The sequence below is a fragment of the Typopeltis vanoorti genome, chromosome 21, assembly GCF_054136105.1.
Source record: "Typopeltis vanoorti isolate ZY-2024b chromosome 21, IOZ_Tvanoo_1.0, whole genome shotgun sequence".
Taxonomy (NCBI): Eukaryota; Metazoa; Arthropoda; class Arachnida; order Uropygi; family Thelyphonidae; genus Typopeltis; species Typopeltis vanoorti.
The window spans coordinates 15,261,621-15,275,176 of record NC_143569.1 but is presented as its reverse complement, the minus strand read 5'-3'; the positions used below and the strand labels follow the sequence as shown (position 1 = coordinate 15,275,176).

At 36.3% G+C, this 13,556-nt stretch overlaps 1 protein-coding gene across 4 annotated transcripts in view; it reads left to right on the top strand.

Annotated features, from left to right (window-relative positions):
* Window positions 1-13,556, top strand: part of LOC150094641 (tudor domain-containing protein 7-like) — a 624,604-nt gene that overhangs the window by 407,289 nt on the left and 203,759 nt on the right. For all 4 annotated transcript variants that reach the window (XM_090410991.1, XM_090410989.1, XM_090410990.1 and 1 more), the window contains exon 16: window positions 4,954-5,079. In XM_090410991.1, coding sequence (XP_090267117.1) covers window positions 4,954-5,079 — 126 coding nt within the window. The remainder of the gene's footprint in view (window positions 1-4,953; window positions 5,080-13,556) is intronic.

The following is a 13,556-nucleotide window of genomic DNA, read 5'->3' as shown; positions in this document are numbered from 1 at the left end:
GAAAAGACATCAAAATTTTCACTAGATGTTAAAGTTCACAGAGGATATGAAATAAGCAGTGACCACTTCCTTGTTAAAATAAAATTAAGATTACCACCTAAATGGCTACAAGTAACAAGAACAGAAAGAAAAATTGAAACATTTGTTTATAAAACTAGACTATTGAATGACACAAATGTACAATGGCTATATGAACAAAGAATTAACCAATATCTAGATAAAATAAAACAAAATGAAGAAATAGAATGGCTTAATATAAAAACGATACTAAATGCAGCAGCAAATGAAAGCTTAGGAAAGACCAAAAAAATTCAATAAAAGATAAAAACTGAAAATCTGGGATGATACAATCAAAGAAATAATCAAAAAGAAAAAAGAAGCCTATCACAAATGGTTAAGCAGTAAAAGATTAGAAGATGAAATAGAATATAAAAGAATAAGAGCCATAGCTAAAAGAGAAGTCAGAAAAAGACATAGAGAATCATGGAATAAATTTGTTTCTAATTTAGAACATGATTTATATAAAATTAGACCCAATGTATATAAGATTTTGAAACACCTAAATGCAGATACCAAAGAAAACATAAAATTAAACACTGAATTGAAATGAGAAGAATTTCTAAATTACTACACAGAACTGTGGACAGACACATATTTTAAAAAAGACAACTGGCAAACAATTAATGAAAAGGAAATAACTGAAGAAGAATTAGAAATCAGCCTGAAAGAAACAAGAAACGGAAAATCACCTGGAGAAGATAAGCTAGGTTCAGAACTATATAAATACACAGGAACAAGATTCAAAGAAAGACTCTTATTATTTTTAAATAAAATTTACTCAACTGGTATCCCCCCAATAGAATGGAAAAAAGCAATTGTGATTCCTATCTTTAAGAAAGGTAAATTCTTAAAGATAGGAATCTCTATATAGGGTCAACTCTATAGAAATATAGAGATGACCCTGTAGTTTTTAGGGTCATCTCTATAGAGGTATCAGTATACTAAATTCCTGTTACAAAATATATAGCAGAATCTTAAATAACAAACTAATGAAATATTCCGAAAACTTTTATTCTAGAGGTACAGAATGGATTTAGAAAAGGACGATCATGTATAGACCCAGCCTTTTGCCTAAAATTAATAATAGAGAAAAGAAGAGAATATAATTTAGAAACACATATTGCATTTATTGACTTTGAAAAAGCATTTGACAAAGTTAAAAGAAACATTATTTAACATATTAAAAGAAAGACAAATACCAAATAATATCCTAAAAGCTATCACAAGTATATATGAAAATAATCAAATACAAATAAGATTAAATCACGAGCTATCATATACAAGAGAGATAAACCAAGGGGTCCGACAGGGATGTCCCCTCTCAGCAACTCTTTTTAATATCTACTTAAATGAAATAATAAAATGGAGTAAAAATTTACATCAAGGAATTAAACTTTCACCTACAGTTAACTTAAACACTCTCCTCTTTGCAGACGACCAAATAATAATTACAAATTCTGAAGATAACTTACAGAAAGCTATTTTAAATCTAAATGAGATATCCAAAGATTATGGTATGATAATATCAACAGAAAAATCAAAAACTATGGCCTTTAAAGGACAAGATCCAGCAAGAACTAAAATAGTAATAGATAACAAGATCTTAGAACAGGTGAATTCATTTAACTACCTAGGATGTATGATCACATATGAAAAAGATATAAATGTAAAAATTGCAAAATATTTAAAAATAACAGGTGTAATTAACTCTATATTTAAACCAAACCTAGTTCAAAAACAAACCAGGCTAAAAGTATACAATACATTAGCCTTACCAGTCTTAATGTATGGAAACGAAATCTGGACAGTATCATTAGTAATACCAGTGATATTAATATCAGTAATTTATTAATATCACTATTAATACCAGTGATATTAATAGTAGTAGTAAAAGTAATATAATAATATATACTATATTATGCATACAATGAACATTAACTATGAAATAAACAATCTAAAAATTCACATAAGCGTCTTTTTTGCTTGTCCTATTATAATTACTTAATAGTAAAATAGAGGGGGGGTCAGTAAAACATCAAGAAACTCTTGAAGGGGTTGATAGTCAAAGAAGTTTAGCGACCCCTGTTTTAAACCATGAGGGCATATTTCTTCTTCCATTTGGGGTATTGCATTTCTGTTTTCATATTGGTTTAAGTTTTGGGAATCATCATATCCTCCTCATAGAAGGATTCTATTCTTTGTCTTTAATTAAAATTATATTTTTATCTTTAAGGACTATTAATTTATTTTGTCCTATGGACAAGTCACTTCTCACTCCTTTTAGACTAATTCTCTTGAAATTCTGATTTTCCCTGTTCTGAAGTTTCTGATTTCATGTGTCATCCTTTTTCCTTATTGTTTTACATGGCCTTTAGAATTTTATTCTACTTCTCTTGTCTTGTTTTTTTTTATCTTTGTCTTGGATAATATTTTCTGTTGATTAAAATATAATTATTCATTAAACATCTGTCATTTGCACTTCATGGCCATTTCTGATTCTTCCTTTTCAGTTTCTTGCTTTTCGGTCATCATGAAAGTGATTTTTTAAAGTTTATTATATTATAAAATTTGTATATACGTACAGGCATCCCTCTGTTTATGGCAGTTCAATTTACGGCGATTCACAATAACGCCAGTTGCCTGCATGTGCTTTCTTACTGTAGTGTGGTTGACTGAGAAACGACGCTAGCAGGCACTCTAGTGTTTGAGTGTTTACTGAGCTACCACGACAAATATGTATCAAACCTAGTTTTAATGTTGAATCTACCTAATTGTTCTATTTACTTTTTTTACATACATATGTATTTAAATTGAAGTTAGTAATTACATACCATGTCTGATAATAGAAGTGCAGAAAAATTAGCAGAATTTGGTGTTAAGAAGGCGTGGAAATCAATCGCACTTGAAAAGAAGATGGAGGTGATTCAAATAATGGAAGATGGGCAGACACGTGCTAATGTCTGTAGAAGTATGAACTTACCTCCATCGACTGTTACTAAAATTATGAAAAATGCAGATAGAATAAAACAGTCTTCGCAACAATCTACGGCAGCACTAAATGCAAAACATGTACGTTATAGCAGGGATAAACTTCATGAAAAAATGGAAAAATTATCATTATGGGTGGATGACTTGAATCAGAAAAACATTCCTCTGATGCAGGCTGTTATAACTGAGAAAGCAAAAACAATTTTTGAGGATCTTAAAAAGACAGATGGAGGTGGAGAAACATTTTTAGGAAGCAAAGGTTGGTTCATGAGATTTAAGTCTCAAAGTAAGTGTCAAATTATGTGGTGAGGCAGCAAGTGCAGATGTTGCGGCAGCAGCTGCTTTTCCTAAGAATTTCAAGACTGTGTAGAACAAGGAAGTTATCCTTCTGATCTCATTTTTAATGTTGATGAGACTGGGCTCTACTGGAAAAAATTGCCATCATGCGCACCTTCATTTCCTGTGAAGAACGTTCTGCTCCAGGTTTTAAAGCTTCAAAAGATAGACTTATGCTTTTGTTGGGTGCAATTATCTCCGGAAATTTGAAGCTTAAACTAATGTTGGTGTACCACTCACAGACGCCATGGGTCTAAAAGCCATGCTACCAGTCTATTGGAAATGGAACAAGAAAGCTTGGGTTACACAAGATGTTTTTATAGATTGGTACACAAATTAGTTTTGTGTAACAATCCTACCATGCTTTGCTTCTGTAAAGAAAATGATTTGCCAGAAAAGGCATTGCTTCTCTTGGATAATGCCCCTGGACATCCTCAAAACCTTGCTGAAGTAAGAACACCATTGGATGTCAAGGTTGTTTACTTGCCCCAAACACAACATCGCCTTTGCAACCGATGGATCATGGGATTATGTCAATCTTCAAAGCCTATTACCTCCATATAACATTTATGGAAATGGTAAGAGTCTTGAACACTCCAGGAAATAACAACTACTAAAGACTTTTGGCAGTTATTCGATATTTTGAAGGGCATTAACAACATCAAGGCAGCTTGGAAAGACGTGTCAGCAAAGTGTTTAAAAGGAGCACAGCGAAAACTTCTTCCAGCATTAATGCACAGCTTAGGAATTAGAGCAAGAGGAGAATGTTATTGAAGATGTTACCAAGCTTGCACGAGAGGTGGGATTGTACATATTACAGCTGAAGATGTGACAGAAGTCTTGGAGAGCCATGATAAACCGCTTTCCAATGAAGACTTAAAAGAATTAGCTGAACAATTAAGTCAACATCCAAAGGAGGAGGAAGAAAACGAAGAAGGTCCTCTGAGAGATATGAAAATGGCCGATTTGCAGTGTATCCTTGCAAGCATACTGACTGATGAACTCTGCGAAATGAACCACGATTGGGAACGGAGTGCTAACGTAAAAAGAAGTGTAATCGCATCTATTCGACCTTACACTGAACTCCTTAAAGAAAGGAAAATAAAATCTAGGCAGTTAACACTGGATACTTTTTTTCAAAAAAATGCAGGTGATCTGAAACCAGGAACTTCAACATAGAAATATGTAATATCTTTTCAAAGTTTCATATTTTTTGTATATAATTTTGTTTTGTTTTCGTTATTAATAATTTTATTTTAGCAAATGTATATATTATTAAAGCTTTAAATATAATATTACACATACTTCATGTGCATATTTTTTGACTGCTCGGAACATAACTACACACCTCCCATTAAAATTGGGTTCGTTTTACGCCGATTCGGTTTATGCCCGTGTTTTCAGGAATGGAACCAAGGTGTAAATTGAGGGCTGCCTGTATATGTATGTGTGTATATATATTATTATTATTTTTTTTTTTTTTTTTGCATGAAAATTTCTATTTTTTTGACACTGTTTAATTGTAAATGTTCTGATTTTTATTAAAAAAACAAGTAATTTTTGCTTTAGGTGGGAGCAATACGGGAAGTTTACATTACCTACATTAGTTCTTTTGGAGAAATCTATGTACAGTTTGATGGAATAAACCTAACTCTGTTGGAAATGGAAATAAACCAAGTACTTCATCTGTGTAAGGTAAGAAAAAAATATTAGTTTTTTTTTTTCTCTCTTATGGTAAAAAATATTTCCTAGTTAATATGATTTTGCAATTCATTTTTCATTGTATTAGACTTTTAAAACTCTTCAAAAAATTCTGTATATTTTTAGTATATTTAAGATATTAAAACTAGATTTGGATATTATGTGACATGCCACACTTCACTAATAACAGTACTAATATAAGCTTGTTAATGATCTTTGCCATTGGATTTTTATTGTTATTTTTAAGCACAAGTAGTTTATTTTCTATAGTTATATTGCTAATTATATATAGTTATGATATGAAGATATCATACATGTGTATAATGTAAGGCAATATAACTAATATGAATCTCACTGTGGACATGGATCTTTTGAGAAAGTGTTTCAGTGGCAGATGAATTTTGATTGGAAGCTTGAAGCAGCTCAAAAGTTCATGCTTGATTTCTAGATCCTCCAGAGTATCAGGTAAGTCTTTTGCATTTGCAAAGGGTGTCGCTTTTTTTCCTAATCATAGGAGCTTATAGATCATCTGCCAGAAGTTCTCCATTCATTTTTTCCAATGCTTTATTCATGTTTAGCATGGTTCAGCTGTGGTATTATGAAAGGATATAATGATGTGTTGATGAGTAATCTTTGCTGGATGATTGTCTAAGTAGATAATGTATTGGCTTTCCAGTCAGTTGGCCATGAATATGAATCTTACTGTAGACATCGTTCCTTTGAGAGAGTGTTTAGTTAGCAGATGAATTTGTCACTCATTGTGAGACTACCATCCTGATTACGATGAAGGTTATTTTCTTGATCATAAATTAGTAAATAATAATATTTTTTGGTTTACCGATCAAGTGGTGATCAATTTTATTAACTGAACCAACTAGTTTCGCCACACTTATCTGTTGGCATCTTCAGGGCTTACATAGAGGTTTAAACAATCTCACAATTATGCGTAACTGCAAACTGACAAGAATAACTGTAAAAAACTGACTAGAATAATTACAAATAAAATAGTATCGAACGTGAGTGAGACACGTATCGCGTGTACAAGATCAGCTAGCTGTTGCTGAGGAACTTTCTGTAGTTTGTATTAAAGTTCATTTCTTCCGTTTTTAAGGTTCTGATTAGGGTTTTCCATATCTCTGGGAGTATTAGGCCTTGATTTCTGTTAAGGTTGACAGTAGAACTGGCAACTGTGGCTGCTTCTTTGAAAATTCTTGAATGGTAATCTTTCTCTATCTAAGGGGAACAGCTTTTGTCCCACTCAATGACATGTTTAGTTGTAGAGAAATGAGACAATAGGCCAGAAATGTCCTGTCTGTTGTTTTTGACATAGCCAATGTGCTCCTTTTGCCTGATTTCGAGGCTTCTCGAAGTCTGTCCGATGTAACTAGAGTCACATGAGCATGGAATATTATAAACTCCAGCATATTTGTAGAAAGGATGGTTGTCTTTTGGAGATCTTAGTAGTTTACTAATAGATTCTATTGGTTTGAATGTTACTCTTATTTTATGTTTGAGGAGATTGGCGAGCTTGTTGGAGATGCCACTTACAAACGGAATTGCAATCGTTTTTATATATTGAATATCTTCTTGTTCTCTTTGTGGTGGTTCAGAGAAAAGGATTTTATTGACTAGTCTTCTTGGATATCCGTTCAAGTACAAATTGTTGGAAATAAATTTTAACTCATCTTGAAGGGTCTTGTTGTCCGTTGTGATGCGAATCGCTCTTTTCTTTAATATGTGTACAATGCTGAGTTTATGTGAGATGTGGTGGGAGGAGTTGAAATGTAGGTAGCGACCTGTATTGGTTGGTTTTCTGTACACCAATAGATGTAGGGGGGGGGGGTAAGATACCATAGAGGAGCCAATGGATTTTGGGGGTGATAGTGGACAAGTATCTAATATTGTGGGGACATATTGCTTTATGGCAATGATACCGTATACAGTTATGATCAGGCTACATATAGATTACTGTGCACAGATTCAGTTTTTAAAGGATGAAGAGATATTGAAAACGGTCTAGTTGGTTCAGTTAATAATATTGATCAACACTTGATCGGTAAACCAAAAATTATTATTATTTACCATCTTGATTATTGGAAGCTTGAAGTGGCTCGAAAAAGTTCCTGCTTGGATTTTAGATCCTCCAGATTATTTAACATTGGGCCTGCCCATAGTGCTAATATTAGTTAGGTTTACATGCTTTAACAGCCATGAAATTGTGTACAGAGTGGATACTTATAATTAACTTTCCAGTCATGAATTGCTGTTCTGTTATCTACCATCATTCTCCACCTTCCTGTCGGCCTATAAAACAAAGTTTTATAGGCCTGGAGGAATGAGGAAAGTAGTCAGTAATGACTATCAATGAGTAATACCAACCTTCAACAAGGTTGGTATAACTTCAAACTCACCAAACACTTCTTCTTTCATTCCATCTACATCTGCCATTTTGTGAAAGTGTTCTCATAAGATATCTGCCAGCTACAAAGCTCTCCTGGTTAGTTTTCCCTTTTCAAGCAAGAGGTGCATGCACAGTGGATATATCTAGATTTTTTAAAGGCCTTGGAAAGATTGCCACATGATAAACTGGTAATTAAACTGGAACAAGATTGTCTTGGATAGAAATTAGTGCACTAGATTGCAGGTTAGTTGCCTGATAGGTATCAGCAAAGTTGTGTATAGAGGAGCAGCATCCCTGTATATTAATGATAATTGAGAAAAGCTTGAATGGTGATATGTACTTGTTTATAGATGATGCAAGGTTGGAAAGCACTATGAGGAGCAGTGCAGGTGTTCAAAGAGGACTTGAATAGACTGGGCAAGAGGAGCCACCAGTACAGTGCTTCAAAGTAATTTAAAATTCAGGAAGCAAAGTATACAATTGATGAAGATACCATAGAGGAGCCAATGGATTTTGGGGGTGATATGCTGACCCTTGATGCAAACCAACTGTTACTTGAAAACTTTCTGTCTGTCCCAAACAGGTCCGAACACTTGTCTTCACATTTCTGTACATTTCCCACACCAACCTGACATATTTTTCCGGCACCTTCTTCTCCCTCAGACACCTCCAGACTTCTTGCCTTGGCACTCTATCGTATGCTTTCTCAAGATCGATAAATACCAGATGTAGCTCCCTTTGTTTCTCTCGATATTTTTCCATCATCTGTCGTAACCCAAAGATAGCATCTGTTGTTGATCTACCAGGCATGAAGCCAAATTGTTCCTTTGCAATCTCCACCTCCTTCCTCAATCTACTATCAAGAACCCTTTCTAAGATCTTCATTGTGTGGGACATCAACTTTATTCCTCTGTAATTTTTACAGTCTTGTGCATCCCCTTTACCCTTGTAGATGGGAACAAGAGTACTCTCCCTCCATTCCTCGGGTATATTTTCCTGTTGGCAAACTTTCATGAACAGTTCCCATAGCAGGTCAATTCCCTCTTCCCCCAGTGCCTTCCATGCCTCCACTGGAATTCTGTCAGGGCCCACCGATTTTCCATTCCTCATCCTCTTCATGGCCTCCGTCAATTCCATTCTACTGATGTTCTGCACCATCCCCTCAGAAGATTGCCCATCTCCTCTGTGAGTCCTTGCATTTTCCTCATTCAAAAGTCCCTCAAAGTATATTTTCCATCTGTTTCTTATGTCCACATCCCTCCATAATACTCTTCCTTCAGCATCTTTGATCTGCCTCACATGTAAGATGTCCTTTGCTGCTTTATTTCTACATTTTGCTAGTTGGTAAATTTTTTCTCTGTCCTTCCTTTGTTTCTAATTGATCATACAGATCTTGATATGCCATGGCCTTTGCCTGTGCCACAACTCTCTTGGCTTCTTGCTTTCTCTCTTTGTACACCTCTCTGTCCTCTTCCACTCTTGACTCACCCCACTTCTGCTTTGTCTTCCTCTTAGCTATCACTGCCACTTGTACATCATTATTCCACCACCAACCCTCCTTCTGCTCTCTAATCATTCCAGATGTCTCACCAAGCACCTCAATAGCACAGCTCAGGATTACTTTTGAATTATGTTTCCATCTATCTTGTACACTTTCCAGTCCATCCGAAATCCTCTCTGACACCCTCTCCCTAAAACGATTCCTCACACTCTCCTCTTTTAAGCGAAACCACTTAATTGTCTTCATCCCATGGCATCCAGAAGTTCTTATCTTCGATCTTATTTTAAAGTCTGCGCACAGCAGTCGGTGTTGTTGTGCTACTTGATCTGTTGGAATTACTTTACAATTTGTCACAACCTTAAGATGTTTTCTTCTAGTCAAAATGTAGTCATTTTGTGAGCTGTTGTTACCACTCCTAAATGTTATCAAATGTTCTTCCCTCTTGTAGAAAAACGAGTTCACAATTGCCAGATCAAACAATACTGCAAAGTCCACAACCCTCTCTCCTTCCTGGTTCATCATTCCCACTCCGTGGCCACCAAGCACCCTTTCACAGTCTTTATTCTGTCTTCCTATGTGCCCGTTCAAGTCTCCTCCGACAATCACCATCTCATTTTCTTCCAATTACCTCATTTCTTCATCTAACACGTTCCAGAACTCATCTTTTTCCTCTGCTGTACAACCAACTTGCAGGGCATATACACATAATACGACCACCCGCTCTTCTCCAAGACCCAGTTTCATTCGCATGATCCTGTCGTTCCTTCTACCCACGTCCAGTACTTCACCCTTCATTCTGCCACACACCACAATTCCTACACCATTTCTTCCCTCGTTATTCGCTCCAGAGTAGAACAATTTTTATCCATCTCCCAGTTCCTTTGCCTTTCCACCTTGTCTCCTGCACACATAAAATGTCCAACTTCCTCTTCCTCATCATGTCTGGCACCTCTCTTCCCCCTCCAGTCATGCTTCCAACATTCAGTGTTCCCACTCGCAACATCCTCTCCACCTGCTGGGCTCGCTTCTTTAACCGCACCCGCCCTTGATGCGGTAGCCCTTGTTCACTTCTCACAGCTGTAGGGCAATGTGGCTGCGCGTCGCTTAAGGGGGTATGCCCTAGCCCTTATATCATTTTCTCTTTGACTGATAATCATAGTTTGAGTTGGCACTGAAGTTTTCCGACCGGATGCCCTTCCTGACATCAACCCTCGCATTTATCCGGGCTTGGGACCGGCACCTATTGAGGCTAGCTTGCCTCCTTCGGTGGCTGCATAAGACAAAATGACTTAGCAAGATAGGAAAGACTCACCCCTAGCCCTCGAATACTCTAATAGCATCTGGGGGAAGGAGCAAGGAGAGGAGAAAGAAGCAAAGAAAGAAGAGGAAGGACCAGTCTACAGAATAATATCAGATATATATTACATGAAGTAAGGCATGGTTCATAAGCTCCACATTAACTATAAGGGTAAATTCTCAGCAGCAGCAGTGAACCTACAGTGACCTCCATCTCTCCATCATCCAACTAATAAATGGGAACATTTTTATAGGTAAGCCAGAGTGGTTGGCGCATCTGCCCTCTCCATCCCAAAGGCTGCAGGTTCAAATCCCACCGTGGGTATGGATGTTCCTGATTGTCTGTGAAAGTGGTGGATGGTTCATTGTAGTTGGATTGAGTGGTGGAGACAGTTGTAGAGTAGATGCTTCCTTCAGTGAGTCTTTGGACTCCCTGGAGGTGTCACGTAACAATAATAATAATTTTACACCTACTTTATTCAACCTTTTGGCCTTCAGAATATATTCACACATTGATGCTGTTATGTATTTCTTTGTCAGTTTCCATGCAGCATTTATTTCCTTACCACTAGTTGAACTGAAAAACGGAACGGTTAAACGGAATGGCAAATTCCTGTAAAAATTTCAAATACCAAATCTCGCTAAAATTCATCCTATGTAATTGGTACGTGTGTGCGTGTGGAATTTGCATACTAATATTAATAATAATACTAATAATAATGGAACCTCTGTAGTTCAGTCGGTATAAATGAAGCCCTTTATTTGAAAGATTTGGGTGTTTGAATCCTGTCTGACACAATTATTATCAGTCCTCTTCAACTAAAGGAGAGTTAGCAGGTCTCATACGGAGATGGCAGGGTTCTCCCTCTGGGAAACAGGCAAACCAGTCCAATGAACACACACATTTATAAAAAGAATATGCTTATCAGACAAGAGGAAACCAAATTGTTCTATAATTATTTCCTAGTAATGCAGCATTGCTATCCCATCAACCATTAGGTTGATGAGAGAGAATAATGGTTGAGGGGGAGATGGAAATAATAATAACCATTACTACTACTATGCTATTAATAATAATAATGCACCGACTATTAATAATAATAATTATTAGTAATAGATGCCTTTAATTAGGAACATAAGGATTCCATTAAATCCATGTCGATATAAAGATTTTTTATCTTACATGATCTTTTTCAGATTCTGCAAAACATACATAAAATCCATGAAATGCATATACTGACTAAGGAAAATCTCTCAAAAAAAATAAAGAAAAGCAAAGAGAAAAATTACCAGATACATCTGATAAATATGTAAAGGAAATATCATGCTGAGCTTCAACTGCATCATCTGCTTCTGTAAGGTATTATTAATATTACCCAAGACCCCATCTAGGAAGTCCTTTTATCATACACACAGCTCATCATACCATGCTTTAAACACACTCAAATTTTCTAAAGACACCACACTCAGGCAAGGCATTCCAATCATTCACAACTCAGCATGAAAAAAACCTGCTTCTCACTCCCTTACTCACACCCTCTTTATACAGTTTCCAAGGATGACCTCTTGTTCTCCCCTGATCTCCCACTATTTTCTGTAGAACCTCTAAAACAGTCATCCTATAGCAACCCCTTAATAACGTGTAGATCTCTATCATATCTCCTCCACTTCCTCCTGTCGACCAGACTCTGCAAGTTGCATCTTCTCAATCTTTCCTAATACTCAACATTCCAGAGGTTAGAAACTACCTTAGTTAGTCACCTCTGGACCCACTTTCCAACATCTCTTCATCTGTCTGAAAACTAGGTGACCAAATCTGGGCACGATAGTTCATGTGTGGCCTAATCAAAGCCCTATGCAATGGAACAAGAATCTCCCTACTTCTACAAGCCAGTGTCCTCTGCATCATTCCCAGAAGCCTTTGTGTTGTCTTCACAATTTTGGCTGTGTGTCCCCTAAATTTCAGATCTCTTATTTCCTCCACCTCTGACAATATATCCTCACCAAGCATAAATTCTGCATCTCATTTTTGTTTTCCAAATTTTAAAAACCTTACATTTTGCAATGTTGAACTTGCATTCCCGGGCCCAATCACTCAATTTATTCGTCGAGGCCACAACATCCTCTCTACTCTTCATGGTTTGTCCCAACTTTGCATCATCTGCAAACAACTGAATATCTCCATCCAAATCTTCACCAATATCATTAATATACAAGTTAAACAGTAATGGCCCTAAAACAGACCCCTGAGGCACTCCACTGGTGACTTTCCTTTTCCTGGATATCGCTCCTCCATACACAACTTGTTGATACCTATCAGATAGCCAGTCTCCAATCCAATGCACCAGTGGTGACCCGTGAAGTTTTAAGTGGGGCTGCTGCCTATGCAAAATTATTTTTCAAAAAAAATTTTTTTTTCTAATTAGCAACCAATTTATTAATAAATAAATCTGCAGATTTATTTATTAATAAATTGGTTGCTAAATAAATCTGCAGATTTATTTATTAATAAATTGGTTGCTAATTAGGAAAAAAGAATTTTTTTAAAAATTATTTTGCATAGGCAGCACCCCCACTTAAAACTTCACGGGCCGGCACTGCAATGCACCAATCTAATATCCAACCCCATCCACTCTAGTTTGACTATCAACTTATCATGCGGTAATCTATCAAAAGCCTTTGCGAAATCTAAGTATATTACTTTTTATTCTTCTCCTCTGTCCATGTAATGAGTAAGTAGATTACTAAAACATGACCTCCCTTCAGTAAATCCATGCTGTCCATGAAAGATAACACCATTGTTGTCACACCAATTCTGAATTGCATTGACAAGCTTCTCCAACGTAAGTACAACACCCGACACACAGATAGGCCTATAGTTTGATGCTTGAGTTCTGTCACCTCCTTTATGAAGTGGCACAATCTTGCCCTCCTTCCACTCCTTAAGAATTTGACACAGTGTAAGACTCATATTAAAAAATATGTCAAGGCCTGCATCAACTCCCTTGCACATTCCTTCAGAATACATGGTGCTATATTATCAAATCCCACAGCCTTATTTACATCTAGTGTGCTCAACTCCCCATACACCTCTTGCTCACTTACAGTCAGTCTCTCTTCCCCATCATCAACTGCTCTCAATCTCTCCATGAAGTCACATTCACAAGATTGAAAGACCTTTATGAACTGTTCATTAAGTATCTCCACCATGCTTTCTGCAACAGCTGTCTTTATACCATTTTCTCCAATCAATGTCATCCTTCCATGATCATT